Source organism: Oncorhynchus clarkii, chromosome 12, assembly GCF_045791955.1.
Source record: "Oncorhynchus clarkii lewisi isolate Uvic-CL-2024 chromosome 12, UVic_Ocla_1.0, whole genome shotgun sequence".
Lineage (NCBI taxonomy): Eukaryota > Metazoa > Chordata > Actinopteri > Salmoniformes > Salmonidae > Oncorhynchus > Oncorhynchus clarkii.
Window position 1 is genome coordinate 53,026,525 of NC_092158.1, and position 20,321 is coordinate 53,046,845.

The window sequence follows — 20,321 nt, forward strand, 5'->3', positions numbered from 1 at the left end:
GAATACCGATGCATATAGTCTATGACGTCTTCCATAACTCGTTCATACACTATATTAAGTATGCATAACTCAACACATAAACCCTGTTCCATTTCAGACAAGACGAATAATACCCTTGGTTTAATCAGGCGGTTTTTGCAGATGCACAGCATGGGTCAGCGATACCGTAGTCTGGTAAATACAATTCAGTGTTAGTATTGCATTGAGGAGTTATGATTTGTGCATGAAGGACGAGTAGTCTAGATGTCATCATAGTCTGTTGTAAATGTAATAAAACAAACACATGATATCAGTGTGTATTATGCGTTGATAAGGGCAACAAACCGACTACATAAATTCTGAGTTATTACATGTCCCATCATGATTAAAATGTCTTCTGGTTTGTAGTTTAATTTGAAATACACAGATGACTACAAAAATATACGCTTGATTTCATCAGGCGGTTTTTGCAGATGCACAGCACAGCTCTGCTTTCCCAGCACTGTCTATGTTCAGTCGTGGAGTGCAGGCAATAGCAGCATAATATTTGGCTGTAAACACAGGCGGTCCTGTTGTCTCGATGCGAATCCTGGACTTTTAGGGTACAGTGAGTGAGTGTTTCAAGGTGATTTCGGTGTGGCTCGTCTCATCAAATCTATCGGGTGAGGGAACGATGGGAAGAATGTAACCTATTCAATATTGGGAAGAATGTAACCTATTCATGTATGAATGTGTTATTTATTATATGCATTGAGTGTCTTCATTGATAGGCTATGTGATAAACATGTAATAATCGATTGGAGATATTCGTTTTGGTCATAGAGGAATGTCGTGCCAGTTGATATAGCCTATCCATTCAATAAATATAAAACGCAGTTTATATAGGAAAACATCAAACATCAGTCAGAGAGAAAGAGGGGCAAAAAACAAGTGAGCCAGTTGAAAATGTAAGAGGATTTAATTTTGCAGCCACTGAAAAGAGATTAAGTCGACAGCAGTGGAAGTTAAATTGTGCTGCATATAAAAAAAAATGGGCGGATTGGTCTTTAGATGAGAGAGTGGTACCACCTTCCATTCTAAAATAAAATTGCCCTGGCATGAAGTCACAGCCTATTTCACATCCGGTTTACCCAGGGACATATTACTATTGTCCTGGTAAAGTAAAGCTTTATTTGGCTGCAATATCAGTATTTACAGTCGATTTTGTAGTTAGATAACCAATTTGTTGGGGACTGAGAAGAGTTTAACCCCCCACACCAATGAATAGTGCGCGAGACCTGCGCATACTCAGCATCGTCAGCAGCCGTTTCTCCAGCCTCAAGCTCAAATTCGGCAGTAGATCTGAGATCTTTGAGGATTTTTCTCATTGAATCCGTGTAAAAAAAAAGATGTACATAAAAGTTTGAGGACACGACAGCCTCGAATATTTCTGGTATATCGCTGTAAGTGAATTAATCGTTTTTCATTTTGCTTGTCTTTATCAGTGCAGAAGGAGGTCGGGGGATTTTGACTTGCGTTTAGAACTGCAGTGAGTTGTGTTCAGCCTAACAGAGCAGAATGGTAGAGGAGTTGCAACGATCGGGGAGTGGAGGACGTGGAGTTTGCTATTGAAAATTAAGACTATTTAAGAGGGCATCTGCTGTGGTATGATATTTTATGTTTTTGTCGATGTTGTTTCAGCACTGGACCGAGCACCGAATATAGAATAATACAGTTGCTTAATAGGCTACTCACCACGCACGAATTGAATTAGACTCCTGGTCATGTTTAAGATGAGCCTTGAGAAATGCCAGTTGCATGCTAAATATCTCCCTGAATTCAATTTATTTATACTGCGGATGCATTTCAACGGAATGATTTAGAAAGTGTGGTTGTATGGGATTTTTACGCTAAACTGCATTATCCCTGCTTTATCAAATCATTGTCATACTAACGGAATTTTAACAGAACATTGCACGTCCTTTGCACAGCTTCGTTCTCAGCATATTCAAGTGCACATTGGAGGAATAGAAGCGAGTAACAGGCGCAGTTTTTCTACGTATGTTTTATTGACAGGTTATTGTAGTCGTTTGTGGCATAATGGTGTAGCTATTGATTACAGCGTATTTTTCGTGGGTAATTCATTGCTGCTGTGGGAAACATTGTTATATATTTTTTTTCTGGGATCAGTTAAACGGGCATCTGGCAAACAATTGTCTTTGTATAACGCAATAACGTAGCCTACCTCTTAACATCGTCTGAAACTGGGTTGACATGACGATGTTGGATAAGGTGAAAATGGGTGAATATAAGAGGATTTGGTTTAATATTGCGGTACGGCCGCGTTTCAATTGCAGGCTATGAGTAAGCTATAATACTAGTGTCAGGATAACACACGACAAACAAGACTGTGTAACCGGTAACGTCTTTGATTATTTTCGCAATTATTTATCGAAATATGCGTGCGTAATGTGTGTCGTCGGATCATGCGAAATATATTCTTCATAATGGAACGTAGTCCTGTTTGAAGCAACGGATACATCGCCTCCAATGTATCAAATTCATTCAGACGCGCTCTCACTGTGTTTCTTTTTAGGCAGTTATATGAAGTATAATAAATAGTGGGACTGAATCATGGCATGTGAGCTGGCAGATGCAGTTCAGGTTGGCTAACTTGTGAAACATATAGTGCTTTGAGGTTCGACCCATCACCATATCCTAATGTAATTCGTTTTTTTGTTGCGTGTTTGCAAAAGTTGGGCACTAATATGAACCAAAAGATACAACATAGTGATTGGGAATGGCTGGTCTTAGTAGAACGTTGCCTGCCTCATATTCTCCTTGATCGTCTTGGTTTGAGGATCCCTCAACTCCTCAATTGTGTCTTCTTTGATTGTCTTTTGAGCCATTCATGTCAATGGTAGCCTACTGTTGTATTTTATAATGTGTTGTTTTCTTCCTCCTTCAGTGACCAACCATTCTCCAACCATGGGTGGACGGACAGGAATGGTCATACTGTGTGTGTGGGCCTGTTTGCTGATGGCCAATGTGCTTTGTGGGAAAAGGTAAGGTGGGCGACCACACCGACAAAACATTAGCTGAGCTAGATTTGACCCAGGACGGAGAATCAGTGTTTTGTTCTATGGTCTAGGTACAATACAAACGTATTCGTCTCTCAAGTCCCCAACAGAGCGGAACTAGAATTGATTTTGGGATGTGCCGGCATGTCATGTTGGAGAACATCCCTCACTGACAGTCTGTGAGAAAACAATGTAATGATCACGTTTCGCCAGCTGACCATATTTTTCTTTTGCGCCTAATTCACTAGGATGGCAGTAATTAGGCCATCACTTCACGACTCCACACTGTAATTGCAATGAGGTAATACGAGGTGAACACGAGCTGGGGCTGATTTGCCCAAAATAGCAATTACTGTGTTAAAGTTTCCATTGGCTCAGCAGCCACATGGGACAACACTGAATATTTAACCAACGTAGAGAAGTGCATTTCTCAGATGTTCTGTCGTTCATTCAAATGATGTATGTGTCTCAAGTGACATACTTTAGCTAGAGGGTAGTCCAATATAGAAAGTCACACTTGGGAATACAGATGGGGTCTGTGCCCTGACCACACCACTCAGTACCACAGTGTGATAGGATGAGAGATGACAGCAATATGTGGTTCTGAAATGTGATTGTCACACTATTAGTCCTGCCATTGAAATGCCAGACATTTGTGTGAGCACCTCAATACTAATCCAGTCCTAGGATAAACTTTGAAGAAGTTTGACGTCGAACCAAAATCATGCAAATACCAAGGATTCACGATTTGCAAATGAAGCCGTATATGCCTAGATAAGCATAAAGATGCTCAACTCTTAAATTAGTAATGTTGGGTCTTGCTATTCTGCAAGCCTAAATTATTGGGTTGAACTGTCAGAGCCATTCACTGAAGTTGACTTAAATGGTTATTTATTGAGATATTTTGGTATTTTGCGTCTTGGTTACTGTCGTATGTGCAGTTAGAGGAAACACCACCGTTTATATGCTCAAGAACATGTTTGTAGATGGACTATGTAGTTGAACATGCATGCATATCTCATCAGTCTAATGAAATTGCCATTTAAGGATTTATTTTCCGTGAGCTGTGACGTTCTCCCCAGTAATCAACCGTGAGTTGAATGTATTTTAACTGCACTACTTCAAGGATGGCCCATTTAACCAATAAACACCTCCCCTGATTACTCTACCTTACAACTGTCCCCATAAACTGCAGTGTAATTATTAACTAGCAATTCACTGTATTTACCTCTAGAATTCAGACACAATTCTTGGAGGGTTTTTAAACAGGTGCAGTAATCAGTTGTGCGCACATTTGTGTTGTGGATGGAGAGAAGGATCTTATAATGGGGTAACTATAGTGTTTTGAAGAAGGTCTAGAGAGAGAGAGAGAGAGAGCTCCTGAGTTTGTGGACAGGCAGGCAAGCAGGGGCTGCAGCAGTGAGTAGCACTGTTGCTGTTCAGATGACCTGTAGATGGGGATGGTGTACAATGTTTTATGAGGAAGTGGCCCCAGTCAGCTCATAAACATCCAGTCCATTGCTCTCTGGTTATCTGCACCCCTCCCTCTGCCGTTCCCCTCCTTTACCCCCCCCCCCCCCCCATTTCCAAATATACCCTATGTCAAGTGCATTTTAATTATTGCTCACTTGAAAGCGCTCTGAGGCATCCTTGCCTCATTTGCTGTTGTGTTTTTTTGTAAGGAGGATATAATGAACTTATCTGTTGGAATGTACTGTATCTCTGTGGTAAATCGAAAACCTTCGGCATGTTGTGTTTACTCAGTCTATCATCAAGCAAGCAGAACATAAATGTGTGTGTGCACGTAGTTTCTCTTATCTTTGAGCTAAGGCAAGGAAGGCGCAGCCATATCTTCAAGTTTTACCCAAAAAGTTGAACGTGGAATTGCCATCAGTAAGACTTTTTGACGCCCAATGTGTGTCATAATCCGTAATTTATCAAAGTTCTTAATATTATTTAGATTCCATAAAAGTCATTTTAGCAGGAAGTGGCATTTGAACAAATCACCTATGTGGTAATGAATGGTGTGCTGATGTCATATTAACTATAATATTTCTGCAGTGATGTGAGTAGAATGTCCTTATTGAGAAGAATCACATTTAAAGCCGTGTGATAAGCCTCTCCCCTCTCCCCTCTCCCCCTCCTCATTCACTCTCTCTAACTCTCTCCCTCATTTGTGGCTGCCTGCATGCACATCCTCTCAGCTGTTCTGTTGACTCCTCTTGCTACTCGTTACTTCAGATTCCCCACCTTCCCATCCAACGGTCCATGCTAACTAATCTTTGCTGACCTTCCCTTCTCCTTGGAGCTGTGTTCTGAGCAGAGTTTGTTTCCAAACACTGGGGACAGTTTATTTAGCATGCAATCAAACCAGTGTGGTCTGCGATTGGGCTGAAAAAAAGGAAGATGATTGCTTAGAGGCAAACGATTATTTATGATTAAGGATTTCCTGTGATTATTTTGAGGGAGAGAAGAAATCTCTCCCACCCCTTCCAATGCCGACCATTTCTCTCTCCATCCACACCTCCTGTTGATAAAATACAAATTTACACAGCATGATTAAATCTGTATTGCTACTGATTACTGTGCTGAAATATTAATGAGTGGTGATGTTAACTGCGTTCGCACGTTTACTGATTGTGACTATTTTGAGTTTGCCTTAAGTATTTAGTTTCATGTTGCTCAAAGAGCATACTCAATTAGTCCTTTGCTGTTAATAGGCCACATTAAGGTGTAATGCATTATGAGTTCTGCATGTGTAGAATGTCATGCCCTGTGGATCAAATAAACTTATTTCTCACATTCATATGGATTTATAAAAATTCTTTTTCCTCCGAGGAAGTAGATTTTAGAGGATCAAGAGAAGCTGCTCAGCTGGGATTCAGCTCCAACACTCCTGCATCAATTTACTGAATTCACTGTCCAAAATTACTCTTCCTTTTTGTCAGCTCTGGACAGAATGGCCAGACGGATGAGCAGAAAGACAACACTACAGTGTTCACCCGGATCCTAGACCGTCTCCTGGATGGCTATGACAATCGTCTCAGACCAGGGTTGGGAGGTACAGTACTGTACAATGGTTTCTCACCAACTCATAACATTCTCAAGTTAGAGCTGGTAGGAGATAAAAGGGTGATGATGAGCTACTTGGATTGATTCAATAACATGGTTATTGCATGCTGTAATTTACAGCTGCTGATTTTCGGGAATCCTTTGTTGTCTTATTTGGAATTGATGGCACGAGATTGCACCACCCTGAAGGTTTACTATTGGTCGTTTGCCAATACCATTAATTGGATGATAGCACTCCAGAACACATACAAAAAGGACGGCTGGAGTCCTTTGTCCTGCTTGATGAAAAGTAAATCAGCATTTCATTCGCTTATCGTCACAAGCATCCTCATGTCTTTTTTTTCTTCTTCTGCCTTTGCAGTCATATCAGTGGAATCTACAGGAGGGCGATTTACTGCTCGCTCCTTCCTTAGAAGCATGATATCAAGAGCAAGTATCTTTTTAACATGAAAATAAAGCTCCTTGGTGAATAACTCAACTAATTATTTTGAGAAATAGTGTATGGGTGTAGATATTCTCATTGGGACCTTGGGTAGTTTTGGCACTTTTCATGGGAAGTACACTGTGCCAGACAGTTCTTGTGTATTCTGCTCTATATTCGACTCAACTTGACAGAGTAATGGAGAGACATCTAGACCTACTGGAACGTGAAGGGTATTCTTATGGAATTGATTGTGTAGAGGCAAACAGGCAAGGGAATATTACATTTTCAGTGGCAAATGGAGAGAAATTAAACATTATGATGGACACCATTCCTGATGTAAATCATGTTTCAATTTTCCACTTCAAAACATAATGCTGTGCAGATGAAGGTACTCAACATACGTCAGACCAGGTGAAATTTGATCTCAGCCAAGAGATTTGAAAATTCATGAAGAGATTGCATCAGTCCCCAGGTAATGGTCCTGACACTGACACGGAGAACTGCAGGAATGGTTTATTGACCTCAAAATCAGGATTGTAAAGGTGTCATTTTGGAAGGGGGCTCTGTGAAAATTAGGGATTGATACGATCAAAGGGCAATGCTCCCCAGGATTACGTGCTAGTTAGAGCTAATGAGGAGCCCTGATCGACACTCACTCTCCTAATTTCTTGGTTCAACAGAGCGTGTAACTGAAGTCAAGACTGACATTTTCGTGACGAGTATTGGGCCCGTCTCGGACCATGACATGGTATGCCCGTCTTTCCTCTCTGTTATTCCCCTCTCTGAAATGTCACCAGTTCTGTGTCCATGTTCTCCCCTTAACCTATTTTCATGTGGTTTCAACGGTAAAAATGTTTATACATTTGATCAGCCCCATTAGTTTTTCGACATAAATGAAATGTCACGAGCGAGGAAATGTTACGAGAACAATTGGCTCATTCATTTCCGCGATAAATACAACTTCTAGTCTTAAATGGAATTATATTTGTATGTCCATTTTTGTTGCATGGCATATGACCCAAGCGGAGAGGGCTTGGTATTGATGTGGGTGTAATGACTTTGGATCTTGTGTAGCCTTTGTCTTTAGATTTGACCATGATGTAGAGTGCATTGGCAGGTGCTTGGGACTAGATATTAAAGTCCCAGTCCCTGTCCCAAATAGAACCCCTACTTAGTGCACTTTTTTTTTGACTCATTTTCATGGATCCCTATTGGCCCTGGTCAAAATAAGTGCACTTCATAAGGAATAGGGTGCCATTTGGGATCCAACCCACAGAGAACAGATACTATGGTTATGGCTAGAGACATTACCTTTCCTATGGCTATCATGACTGGATAATGTGATTTGATATAATCCCTCTCAAGAGATATAAACTGACAGTGAAATGATTCAGACTATTCTTTGCAAAATTACCCTTCAGAATGTTCTATCTGTCCTCCTACCTGCTTCCAAACGCAATTTCATTGACCAAAAGTGGGCGTAGCTACCATTTGAAAATCATGTTGGATATTGAAGAGATATTCTTGATAGAATGGCAATAGCGGTGGTGAGATTGATTTATTCATAATTGCTCTGTCGAGACGTCTTCTTTAACCACTGTGGATGAATCAGCGTAAAACAATTACTAATCTGACTCTGCGTAATGTACACAGAAATAACAAGTCCCGGGACATACAGTATGTGAAACACACTCTCTCTCTCTCTTTCTTTCTCTCTCTCTCTCTCTCTCTCTGCCTCTGATATTGTCTCACAATCTTGATGAAGGTTTGCTATTGGTGTACTTGAACCATGTGTATTTGACATATTATGATTTTATTACTGTACATGCTCTAACATATGGACCTGCACGTTTTTGCTGCTGCGCCACATCACAGTAAGTCACGGAATGGGCTGGCCAAAAGGAACAGCTACAGTAGCTACCATTTCCCTTTCCAGTCCACTTCCATTACCTTGCAGCTCTGTTACCGCTCACAGTAATTAACTCACGGCCGGGGAAAAACAGAGAACCGGAACGCTGTAAATTCGCTGGCTAGCTAACTCCCGTCAGGCATTCTGAAATAATTAAAAGCTGCTCTTAGCCAATGGCGACTAGTGCATGTTTAGAGTGAGATATCGCGCCAGTGTTTGTATTAGGTGTGCTAAAATCTAGAGCAATGTGCTTCTTCCTCATGTTTATTGACGACACATTCATGAGGACTAGCTGGAAGGGAGAGATGGAAGCCACTCTGCCAGTTAGATAGACCTACCTTTGTTGAAGCCTCTACCTTGGCAAGACAAGACAGTCACCAGCAGGAAAAACAGGCCATTTCTGCTACATGGAAGTGAGAGAAAGGAAGTAGTGATATAGTCTGTAACATGCCTGGCAGATATAGGATGACAACCTACCTCTCCTGGGTCCTGACCTTGCCTTCTCTCTCACAGGAATACACCATCGACGTGTTCTTTCGGCAAAGCTGGAAGGACGAGCGGCTAAAATTTAAAGGTCCAATGTCTGTTCTCCGTTTGAACAACCTAATGGCCAGTAAAATCTGGACCCCTGACACATTCTTTCACAATGGCAAGAAGTCTGTGGCCCACAACATGACTATGCCCAACAAACTCCTACGAATCACCGAGGAGGGAACTCTGCTCTACACTATGAGGTACGTGTTTTCGGTTGCATTCGATTCAGGAAGAGGTATTTTTAACACTGAAAATGGAAATCGTTACTGGGAAGCGGAACGTGATTTTCTCTGAAGACGATAGTCGTAAAGTCTACCAGTCCCATGGTGATCGTGAAACCAGTACATTGTAAGGTTTCTTCCCTAGAAAATACTGTTGGTATCCAGCAAAATATGAATCCTTAAAGAGATTGTATACTGCAGTGGGGAGCACTAAGATAAGACCTTTAGTGAGTAGAGCGAGTAGTGTAGAATATAGTGGTAGAGTGTAGGCCCACTGTGGGTTTTCATTTGAGCTGAAACATTATAAATAATGGTCCCAGACGTGAACTTTCAATGCTCACAAAACAGAGCTAACGTGAGGGTCACAGGGGGTGGCCGGCCATAAAACCTTCTTAAACGCAGATGTGGACACAGTGTGAGTTCTAATTCATGGCGTGGCGATGTAGAGTTGACGAATGGATGACGGGTCATGGGTGGGTTGACGTTCCCCTTTTTCACTGTGTTGTCAGGAAAAGGCTGCAGGTTTGCAGCATTGTCCCTCACTGCCAGTTTCTCTTTCTCTCCCTCTCTTTCTCTCTCTCTTTCTGTCTCTCACTCTCTCAATCTCTCATCTCTCCCTTTCTCTATTTCTCTGTCTCTCTTTCTTTCTCTCTCTTTGTCTTTCCCTCTCTCTTTCTTTTTCTCTCTCTGTATCTTTCCCTCACTTCCTCCCTCCTTCCAGACTGACAGTAAGGGCGGAGTGTCCCATGCACCTGGAGGACTTCCCCATGGACGCCCATGCTTGTCCACTGAAGTTTGGCAGCTGTGAGTGTTTCCTCCCCTTCTCTCTCTCTCTCTCTCTCTCTCTCTCTCTCTCTCTTGTTCCCTTCTGACCGGAAACCCGCTTCTCGTTCCTGATACGAGCTGACAGTGACGTTACAGCTGTCCTCAGGCAGGATCTGACCTCCCAGGCCCCGCTAGGCCTCACTAGGCGCATGGCAGAGCAGAGACCTTTGTTTATCGGATGCAGTACTCCCTGTCATACTTTCAGCACACCGTGCCAAGTGCTCATGGCTGCCCGGTCTTCTGACCCCAAAACATCCTTGAAAAGTAGCGAAAGAGAGAGAGAGAGAGAGAGAGAGAGGAGCCCGACAATGACGAGTCAGTCTGTTCAGAATAACACAGCATGAATAAAAGACCAACCCTCAACTTTAAACTGGCTCGCTAAATATTTCAGTAATGAGGCTCCTCTGCAGTACAACTCCTCTGCAGTTCTGAAGCAACACTGTACTGTGGATTGCTTTGACGTGTCAGATGGTTTGCCAGGAGGGAGGAAATCTGACTTGGCTGTTTAAAGGTTAAGTCAGATTGAGATGTTGTTTGTTTCTCTTCCCCTCTCTCTTCTCCCTGCCAGATGCTTACACCAGAGCTGAGGTTGTGTACGTGTGGACGAGAGGGGCAGCCCAGTCTGTCGTGGTGGCTGAAGATGGCTCTCGGCTCAACCAGTATGATCTGATGGGGCAAAGTGTGGACTCTGGGGTTGTCCAGTCCAGCACAGGTTTGTTTCCCTTGTAAAATAATTCATACACTAAACCTCCCTCTCCTTTCTCTCCAAAGAGCTTCATCACATTCCCACTGCTCTCCATTTGTAGGTTTACTTCAAGAACATGTCCCAGATTTGTAATTTCCCTTGTGGGCATCACATCATTTCTCTTTTTTTGGTTCATTGATGCTGCATGGCATAATTAGTGACAGTGTAAAATGGGTGACCCCTTTACAGTGAGTTTAGCTGCAGGCAGAGAGGTAGTGCATAAGACCATAGAAATCTATGCATAAGACAGCCTTTACTGTTTCTTTATTGGTCTGTGTTTGAAAGTCACAATACCCATCTCATTAAATTGTATATGCTAATTCTGAGGTACCATTGATTTATCCCCCAAAAAATATTCATTTTGCATGGCCATTTAATAAGTGCATATTGATTCCTTTGTCTATGTCTCTGTCAAACATAAAGAGGCAATTTATTACTACCTAATTCATTCCCATTGCTGTCAATCCATTGATGGATTGGGTTGTGCCACGTTACTGAGTTAGTTGATAAATGAGGCCTATAACAATACTAATAAATCTCAATGGCAATAAAACACCATGCTTGTAACATGGCAATCCACTGCAAAGCCCACAAACAGATTTCCTCTCTAGTATGTTATAACAGTCTTACCTACTGTAGATTGAATCTAATGTTTTCCATGTACATTTTTTTAAAGGGGGGTGTTGATTCAGATTCAGATCCAGAGTGTGTAATAGTCACATGTACAAGGGTTGCAGGTGTGATTGCAGGGTGCAGTGAAAGTGTCAGGCGCCAAGCTCCAGCATGTCGCAGTCAAAACTGCAATCTCACTATTTCTTTATTGTGCATCAGGTCGGATTTGTAGGATTCACAGGAGCACAAGAGATTTAACAAGTGGCCTTCCGACTGGAAATGACACAATAACTTCTCACGCATAATTCTCTGTTTTAACCTCTCTCCATCCCGCCCGACAACAGGAGAGTATGTTGTCATGACGACACACTTCCATCTGAAGAGGAAGATTGGTTATTTTGTCATCCAGACGTACCTGCCCTGCATCATGACAGTAATCCTATCCCAGGTGTCGTTCTGGCTCAACAGAGAGTCCGTCCCAGCCAGGACTGTGTTCGGTGAGTCCCTGCTACTTCATACCAAATGTAAACCAGTTGACATGCAATGTACACAGTCACCACACAGTGTTAACGAACCACAGCAGGCCTTCACACCAGAGGGAACAGTTTGAATTCAATTACTATAGTAGCAATGTTGATAGTGGTCTGGTGCCCATCAATTAATGAGCTTGTATCAAAGCGAAGGAAAAGTAACACTGACACTCAGTCACATTGGTTGGTTTCCTAAAGTCAGTATTAAACCGGATTGGTTGAATCCTCTTATTACCGTCTGAGTTCTAAGCCTGCTGTATACTGGAGCACTGCACCAGCCAGAGGAGCATTAATTCTTGATTCAACATTGGCTGCAGTGGAATTTCGAGTTCTACGTTGGCTGAGTGTGGCTGTGAGCATGGATGTGCGTGTGTGTGTGTGTGCGTGTGTGTGCGTGTGTGCGCGTGTGTGTGTCTGAGCTCTTATGCAACAGCGTCCAAAAGGAAGGCTCTTGTTCGTCAGTCTGCAGCATGCTGCTCTCTAGCAGAACAGAGCGGCGGTTAGCTGGGCTGTCCTTGCTTTACCTCTTCCTCTCTATGCACATCGCCGATGTCAGTGTCTCCCTTGGCCGAGTATTTAAAGGAGCTTTCCAAGCCACATAATAAAGTGTCTTTGTGAGTGTGATGCAGATGATTTTTCAACAGCAGCCCTAGCCTGTACTGCGTTTGCTGCAGGGTTCATGTGGAGCTGTTACGCAGCCTACCTGGTGCTGTTCATCATGTGGCAGAAGGAGGAGTAGGGGAATGAAGTTGACCTAGATGCACAGCACTATCTGGAGCGTGTGTCTTCCTCATGTCATGTACTGTACTTCTGTCTCTGGTAGCAAAAAACTCATATGCACTACACTTCGCTATACAGTACTCATTATTTCAGGCAAGAGATGGATGGGCATGTTTCAAGAGATAGGCTCGGTCAATGGCATATGTCATTGATCATAAATAATGCACAATGAATGATGTGAGTGGCAGTTGGTATGTTTTATTGTGACGTTAATCGCTAGGCTGTTGACAAAATGATAAATTCATGTTTATTTGTTGTCAGACGTTTATAACAAGCCTGTCTTCACAACTCTTGCAATGTAACTTGTACAAGACATTAAGAGATAATTAGTGAAATTAGTAAGTAGTATTTGTCTCATCAAAACATATTTGCTAGCATATTAACTAACATAAAATGCTATGTGTATTGCCTCCTGGCTGATATCCGATGTAGGGGTTCCGTGTGAGTGAGCAAACATGGCGTATAGCAAATGCAAAGCCTCCCTTTTAGATAAATTGGCAATTTAAAAACGCAGCATAGGGTTATCTATTTGTCATTGTTGTGATTAAAGAAGGCAGATAAATTCAGAGCCAGGATATTGTCGTGGAAAAAACGATTTGCTATTTATTTATCTATCATCCCAATAAAAATAAAAAAAACATACAAATATGATAATGATTGTATGGCTCTGAAAGAAAAAATGGATTCATATGTTCCATTATATTTCATTTTGGAGCGCAGTCCTCTATTATTTGTCTGTGGCTTTCATAGACATCAACGGTGCTCGGGAAGATGAGCTCTTTTTCTTCCCTTCTCTTAATGTGAGCATCGCTATTGAACGTCTTCTGGGTTGGCGCGTGCCACTGGCACGGTACGACATGTGCAGATTAGTTTTGAGTTATTGATAAGGGCATGAATAAAGCAGTAGCCTTAAGGTTGACACAGTAGGCTTCTCTGATAGGGGAATGGAGAGGGCCCGGAGTTAAATATTAGTTTAATTTAAGATTTCATTTGATGTACTTGATTTATTGGTTATGATTTTTTTCCATGATTTCCTTGTCACAGTGCTCTCTCTATCTAAGTCAGCAAAGTGTGACAGTCTCATTGCCCCACCTTGCCATTCATTACCTGAAATGTTGAATTTCATTTTTTTTGCAGTGTACCTTTCCACACTATCACCCTTTATCTACAAAATGTTCCTCCCTGCTACCTGCCGTCTGTGTGCGAGGCAAACCTTGTTCAAATATGTATGTCATCTAAATCAAGTGTCAGTTGCTTCGGCACACAGAGCTCAATTGAGCGGAAGGGTTCCCAACAATTGACTTATACCGCCATCACTCCACTCCACCAGAACTTTCCAGATGGTTTTCTCTGTTCATTAAGGGCCTTCAAACTCACCCGCCACACGCAGTCTATTAGTCCAACTTGTCAATACAGTCATTTAAGACGAGCGTCAAAATCATGTTTTAATGAATCCCTCGCTGCATTTATTTGAAGTTAAAAACAAATAGAAATACCAAACCGTGTCACTCTCTATTCTATAAGCAAATGCTACCGTGCCCACCTCATGACTTTGATTTCATTCCACACGTCATTTGGGATTATAACACTCGTGGTTAAAAAAACAAATATGACGTGAAACAACATTAGAGCCAGTGCGATGTTTCCATGGCAAAACAGCTTGCTGTCTTTATGTATGTTAGTGGATCCTTCAGGATACTTTGGAGAAGAGTGTGGTGGGGAAGGAAGGAAGGAAGGAAGGAAGGAAGGAAGGAAGGAAGGAAGGAAGGAAGGAAGGAAGGAAGGAAGGAAGGAAGGAAGGATGTAAGGAAGGAAGGATGGAAGGATAGAAGGAAGGAGGGAGGGAGGCAGCTGCCCTAGACCAGCCTCGATTCTTGACTGACTGTGGCATCCCTCTCCCCTTCAACCAAACGTACTTCCATCCAACCACCAACCCCCGTGAATCTTCTTAAGGCACGTCAATATTCAGTTGTGATGTGTTTTCCTGCAGGCTATGGATCCTAGCTGAACTTCTAACAAAAGTGGCATATAGGGGACCTCAACTTGTAATCACCCCCGGCAAATCTCCTAGCATGGAAACCAAGCCAGTGATGAGCAGACTGAGCCGTGGGGTGGATCACGTGAAGTCAGCGCTGCTGCGTTTCACACTACCTAGACGTTTCTACTGTAAACGCCCTATCTAGCCAGACAACGAACACTCGGAGCCTTTGACGTCGCCAATTTATGACAGTAATAGAAGATGGAGCTGATTTGACACCCTACAATAAAGGAAAGTGTCTGAGGACTGCTTCATTGTCAAGATCGTGAAAATAAATATTGATGGTAGTAAGGCCTTTCAAAGAAATTCCACCGCTGTCACTGTACTTCGTGATTTGGCCTCGTTTTGAAGATTTCTCATAAAGAAATGCTGAAGCGAAACGAGACTTGTCTTGGCGGTGTGGTTGGATGTGGGTGTTATGTTGGTCATATTGTACCTTGGCAGGTTTGTCCCTCCTGGGTCACCGTCAACGTTCCCTCAGAAAAAAATGTTGTCTCTGAGCAAATGACAGTTCCGCTGAGCACAACCTCGAACGTTGTGAAAATTCTGTGAATCTTCCAGCACACATTTACTGTGAACACTGAGGCTGTACCCGCCTTAAGTTACAGTTTTAACAGTGGTCAAGTAGGCTACTGTGGCTATTTTATCATAATGTAGGCCTACCAGAGTTGCCTACCAACAAAAACAATGGAGAAAATGCATCCCATAACATTTGAACATGAAAATAGCTGTTCTATCATTCAGTGTACAGTAGCAGCCAATGTGTGGTGTTCAATGTAGGCCTACATTCCATGAGACTTTTGAAAACAATATGCAGGGCTTGACATTAACCTATTTATCCACTTGTCCTTCAGACAAGAATGTGACTGAAAATGTTGTTGTGTTGTTTGATGCAAGAAACCACTTTACAAAATCAAATGCATTATTATTTCCATACCATTCTTACTGAGAATCAATTATGCTACAGTACTTAGCTTATTTAAGCCTGTCTGTAAATATAACACTGCCCCTTTAAGACAAAAATAAAAGGTCTTTACCTGACTCACTTTTCAAAGATGTCTAGAAATGTGCACATTTTGTGCTCTTGTAGGAAGCAATCACTCCCCTATTGCTGACAACAAATTATCTATAACTGTGCTAATATCTCACTAACTAGTAAAGGATTTGAAAAAAATTGCACACGTGGCTACATGTAGCTCTCGCTTTGGTCTCAAAAACAAGCGCATCTACGTATGACCGCTCATGCTTTAAACACAGTCCAGTTCAAAGTAATGGCACAGATCCATAAATGGAAATGGTCTATTTGCATATAAGCTTACTGCAGCTCTGGTTGTTTATGCCGCACTGGTCTGTGTCGAGTACGGGCTGAGTAGTGCGTGTCAATGCAATAGAATCCTACTCCGATGCGTTCTGCCTACAACAAAATCTCTTGCATAGTTAGTTTTGTTTCGGTATGATGCATTGAAAGTGGCTAATATTGCCTTGATTCAATCGCAATTGCCACAGTAAAGGGAAATGTTAATAGTGTTAACAGGGAAAACTTTAGAACAGTGGTCACCAACCTTTTCTGAGTCAAGATCACTTTGAGTCAAAATGCTGAGTGAGCATTTGCTGAGTGAGCATACATTTAAATAATGAGCTTTTTATTTTACTGGGCTGATGGTCAGTCTCAGTGGAGGGAGAGAGCAGCAGACTGAGGGTCCACCTCTCAACATCCCTCCGCTCAAACTTTCCTCCACTGACACGGACCAAAAAGGGACACCGTCTCTTCCAGCGGATGGCGAAACTCGAGTCGCACCAGATTATGTCTGCCTCATGCACAAATTCATGTTGTTACTCCTATGAGCAGAGAAAGTGAAATATTCCTCGATATTAAGAAAGACCCAAGCCGCTAATAATATCAACAACACAAGCCTATAGATACACTTTCCTAAACATTCATTACCGCTGCACTGCTTATTGTAGTGGAAATAGGAAGAATGTGCATTTTATGGCTTATAAAAGTGTTGACAGTGCTGAGTATGAACTTAAACATGAACTCAATCATAAATACAGCAACGCTTCACTGTATTCGTTGACAGTCTCTCTCTAGTAATGGTTTTAAACATTTTGAAATCTCACAGTATCAATTTTGCTGTAGCTTTCTTTTATGCCTGCTATTTACTGCAGACATGGTCATCTGAGGCATCCGATCTGCCAGTGGTAGACCTATAGCGCAATTGATTTGCTCTCTGGGCCCATCGGGAAGGCTGAGTTTGTACCTTCAGACACATGAAATGGTTCAAAATGTCAACAGTTTGCCTGCCCGGCATGCAGGGCAGCTGAATCGGTTGCACCTACTGCCAACAGCCCGAGACCAATAAAAAAAAATAGGGACACAAAAGGCTTTATCGTTTTTTTAACAGAAATGTTTGGCAATCGACTAGGAATGACTTCCGGCTGGTGACCACTGCTCTAGAAAGTTGAGTGAAGTTCAATCTTGTGCTTCTCTCTGCGGTCTGACGTGTATGCATAGCAGTCAAGGGAGCTGTGCGGCAGTCTCGGGGCTTGCGCACGCACAGTTTAGAAAAAACATTGGTTACCGTAGCAACAACAATGCCACTTCCTCAAAATAATAATTTCCTTAAAATAGTCCGAATTAATCTAAGATAAATCAAGAAATCTTGTTATTCATTTACAAGTTTTTTTGCAGAGGTCTTAGTCGCGGTGAGCCACGTTAGGCATTACTTACTATGCACTGAATGAAGCTGTATGCAAGCTACACAGTGATGCTGAAGTAGACATTCTAATCAACATTACCTTGCTTTTGTATGGAATCAACACCATACAAAACATGGTGTCAGAATTCAGAACCCTTGACTAATCAGGGATAAACGCATAGTAGGACGGTGCGTGCAAACTAGCTAACCAGCATCCAAACATTTGAATAACGACAACAATGACTTACCCGGTAATTTCAATACGTGAGCCTATGGACATAAAGGGCGATACATACAACAACTGGATTTTTTTTTATAGCACAACGAGATAGCTACCGGTCTGGATGAAAAGGAAGCAAAAGTACGCATAGCAACTCTGCTAACCGTGATGGGAAAATAATGTAATCTCTTTACAAAGGCATCTTCATATGCCTGAAGCAGAGAGAACTGACTGTAAAAATTATAGAAGCACTACAGAAACACTTGGAGCCATCCAGGAACATGATCTACGAGAGTTACATATTTAATGCGTGTCAACAAAGTCAATGTGAAACATCAGAGCAGTGCATTGCAAATCTGAGGAAGCTGGCAGACACGTGAATTTGGCGTATTACGAGAGGAAGTAGTCCGTGACAGGCTTATCATAGGCACTAAAGATATAGCTGCGTGAGTGCACATGCTCAAAGAACCTATTGACATGCGTTGTTCAAGTGAACAAGCACAAATGCAAATCAGGAAAATTGAACCCAAGACTGTACATTATACCTCCCGGGAGCGACATTCAGAATCAAAACGGCAAACATATGGTTGTAAACAGACAGAGTTTACAGGGGATAATAACAAACATAGAATGCAAACGACTTACCCTGTCATTACTGTTGTTCAGTTCATCCAAAGCCAAATGCCCAGCATATGGTGTCACCTGTAAAGCATGTGGCAAACAAAACCATTTTGCCAGAGTTTGTAAACAGCACAAACCTCAACTGAATCTATTAGAGGAAGATAATGAGTCAGATGGCCAAACAGCATGCAATGTGGTACATCTCACAGGTAAATTCTGTGGAAGACGAGACAAAAGAAATTGTTAATTAACCTTAAAACCTTTTACGGCTAGGGGTTCCACTGGCGGAACGTTTCGACAAAATCTGGTGAAATTGCAGAGTGCGAAATTCAAAATAAATTATTAGAAATATTTAACTTTCATACAATCACAAGTGCAATACACCAAAATACAGCTTAACTTCTTGTTAATCCAGCCACCATGTCAGATTTCAAAAAGGCTTTACGGCGAAAGCAAACCATGCGATTATCTGAGGACAGCACCCCATCAAACAAACACATGACAATCATATCATATTTCAACCCACCAGGCGCAACACAAAGCTCAGAAATAACAATATGATTCATGCCTTACCTTTGAAGATCTTCTTCTGTTGGCACTCCAATATGTCCCATAAACATCACAAATGGTCCTTTTGTTCGATTAATTCCGTCGTTATATCCCCAAAATGTCAATTTATTTGGCGCGTTTGATTCAGAACAACATAGGTTCCAACTCGCCCAACATGACTACACATTATCTAATAAATTACCTATAATCTTGGTCCAAACATTTCAAACAACTTTCCTAATCCAACTTTAGGTATTTTAAAACATAAATAATCAATACAATTTAAGACGGAATAAACTGTATTCAATAGCGGATGAAATGAAAGTGGAGCGCCCCAAACACAACAGTACACTAGACTCGACACTCAGTCTGAACAGCCATAATTCTTCATTACTCAAAATAAAACATCAACCAATTTCTAAAGACTGTTGACATCTAGTGGAAACCCTAGGAACTGCAACCAGATGCCTCAGAAATCTAGATTCCCATAGAATATCATTGAAAACACAGTCAACTCAAAAAACAAATTTCCTGGATGATTTGTCCTCGGAGTTTCGCCTGTCAGTTATGTTATACTCACAGACATAATGATAACAGTTTTAGCAACTTAGAGTGTTTTTTATCCAAATCCTAGCTTCTGGGCCTGAGTTTCAGGCAGTTTACTTTGGGCACGCTTTTCATCCGGACGTGAAAATACCGCCCCCTATCCCAAACAGGTTTTAAGCTATCTCCACTAAGTGATGAGCCATTGACATATGACCTCAGCCATACAATTAAATGTCAACTATACACAGGATCAACAGTGAATGTCATAAGCTATGGGGACCTACAGCGAATCATACAAGATGCCAATCCAGTTCTCCTACCTATAGTAGCAAGGCTACACTCAAGCGCTATATGATTGCACACTGATAAAGCCAACAGGAGAATGCAATCTCAAAGCAGATCATGATGGAAAACGTTTCATATCAAATTTCAGGTCATGGAGACATCCCAGCTTCCTCTGCTGTCAGCTGACACGTGTGAAAGACTCAGTCTACTACATTTGCCACACAGCCATATTACGTCGACACCCCGAGCACCACATCCACTGAGGTCATCATGACAACTGAGCAGATCATCTCCAAGTACAAGAACGTGTTCGATGGGCTTGGCTGCCTTCCTGGAGAGCTACACCTTGAGGTCGACAATGCATCCCGGCCTGTGCAGCAGCTACCAAGACAGATACCTATTCCACTGAAGGAAAGGATCACAAAGGCCATACATTCAATGGACAATGCAGACATCATCACAAAATTCACAGAGCCAACACCGTGGGTCAGCAGCATGGTTGTCATTGAGAAACCTGATAAACTATGTATACGTATGAACCCCAGTGCACTCAACAAAGCCTTACTGAGTTCTCACTTCCAGATGTCCACAACAGAAGAGATTCTACCAGAGATATGCAACACAAAGGTATTCTCAGTACTCGATGCCAAGATGGATATTGGCAAGTCAAAGT

General features: G+C 41.9%; 1 protein-coding gene across 5 annotated transcripts in view; it reads left to right on the forward strand.

Annotated features, from left to right (window-relative positions):
• The first annotated feature begins 485 nt into the window (after positions 1-485).
• LOC139420800 (gamma-aminobutyric acid receptor subunit alpha-1-like) overlaps positions 486-20,321 on the forward strand; it is a 35,712-nt gene continuing 15,876 nt past the window's right edge. The window contains exons 1-9 of one of the 5 annotated variants that reach the window (XM_071171083.1): positions 486-641; positions 1,464-1,623; positions 2,927-3,023; positions 5,987-6,099; positions 7,215-7,282; positions 8,957-9,177; positions 9,920-10,002; positions 10,592-10,735; positions 11,725-11,877. In XM_071171083.1, the coding sequence (XP_071027184.1) occupies positions 2,947-3,023; positions 5,987-6,099; positions 7,215-7,282; positions 8,957-9,177; positions 9,920-10,002; positions 10,592-10,735; positions 11,725-11,877 (859 nt within the window). In that variant the 5' untranslated portion in view covers positions 486-641; positions 1,464-1,623; positions 2,927-2,946. Of the gene's footprint in view, positions 642-683; positions 703-1,084; positions 1,422-1,463; positions 1,624-2,359; positions 2,378-2,926; positions 3,024-5,986; positions 6,100-7,214; positions 7,283-8,956; positions 9,178-9,919; positions 10,003-10,591; positions 10,736-11,724; positions 11,878-20,321 lie in introns of those variants that run through there. The other 4 variants (XM_071171082.1, XM_071171084.1, XM_071171081.1 and 1 more) reach the window with 4 other exon arrangements.